The sequence below is a fragment of the Olea europaea genome, unplaced genomic scaffold (genome assembly GCF_002742605.1).
Source record: "Olea europaea var. sylvestris unplaced genomic scaffold, O_europaea_v1 scaffold38102, whole genome shotgun sequence".
NCBI classification, from domain to species: domain Eukaryota; kingdom Viridiplantae; phylum Streptophyta; class Magnoliopsida; order Lamiales; family Oleaceae; genus Olea; species Olea europaea.
In genome coordinates this window covers 298-1,106 of record NW_019257515.1, presented here as the reverse complement: position 1 = coordinate 1,106, position 809 = coordinate 298, and the positions used below count along the sequence as shown (strand labels likewise).

The following is an 809-nucleotide window of genomic DNA, read 5'->3' as shown; positions in this document are numbered from 1 at the left end:
GAAATGGCATCGAGAGGAGTAGGGTTAGAGATGGAGAAGATGAGCGTGGAACAGCTTAGAGCCCTAAAGGAGCAAGCCGATCTAGAATTCAATCTCTTTCAAGACAGCCTCAACAACATTCGTACCGCCACCGCCCGCCTCGAAATCGCCTCCACCGCCCTCTACGACCTCTCACTCCGTCCCCAAGGCATTACTATTATTATTGCTGTTTACGAAAAGTAAATATAAAAAATCTCCTGTTTATGTGTGCATATTATATTATTTTACTAAAAATTGTATTTAAAAATTTTGGGGGTTCAGGGAAGAAAATGCTGGTACCTTTGACGGCGTCGCTTTATGTTCCTGGAACGCTGGATGATTCAGAAAAGGTGCTGGTGGATGTAGGCACTGGTTACTTTATTGAGGTTAGTCCTAAATTGCTATATAGTGCTTGGAAAATTTGAGAATCTGTTCGCTGTTATTCTAGTTTTCCTGATAAAATATTTTTCTGTTTGGATATCTAAGTAAGTTTAGCTGTTATATCTTGAAAGTCATGCATTGGTTAGATGTTCATGCTGATTGCTAAGCAGGGGTGAAATAGTTTAAACTATATTTTGTTGTGACACCAGGCGCCTCCACCGAAAGTACTGTTGTTTGATGATTACAAGGGTTGGGGCTGCTAATGAGAATATGTTGTAGTCCATCACCTATTACACTGTGATACCTGAAAAACATGTAACTAGGTCCTTTTTCAGTGTTAATAGCTGAATTTTTTTAGAGTGGTATCAATCTCACATCAACAGTGCTCTAAATGAGCTATTTGACATTTG

The 809-nt window shown here is 39.4% G+C and overlaps 1 protein-coding gene across 1 annotated transcript; it reads left to right on the top strand.

The window, feature by feature from the left end:
- The first annotated feature begins 3 nt into the window (after positions 1-3).
- Positions 4-458, top strand: LOC111386954 (probable prefoldin subunit 5). The gene is made up of 2 exons (XM_023011456.1): positions 4-187; positions 301-458. Exons 1-2 carry the CDS (start codon positions 4-6, stop codon positions 441-443), a joined length of 327 nt encoding a protein of 108 aa, XP_022867224.1. The 3' UTR covers positions 444-458.
- The last annotated feature ends 351 nt before the right edge of the window (positions 459-809 follow it).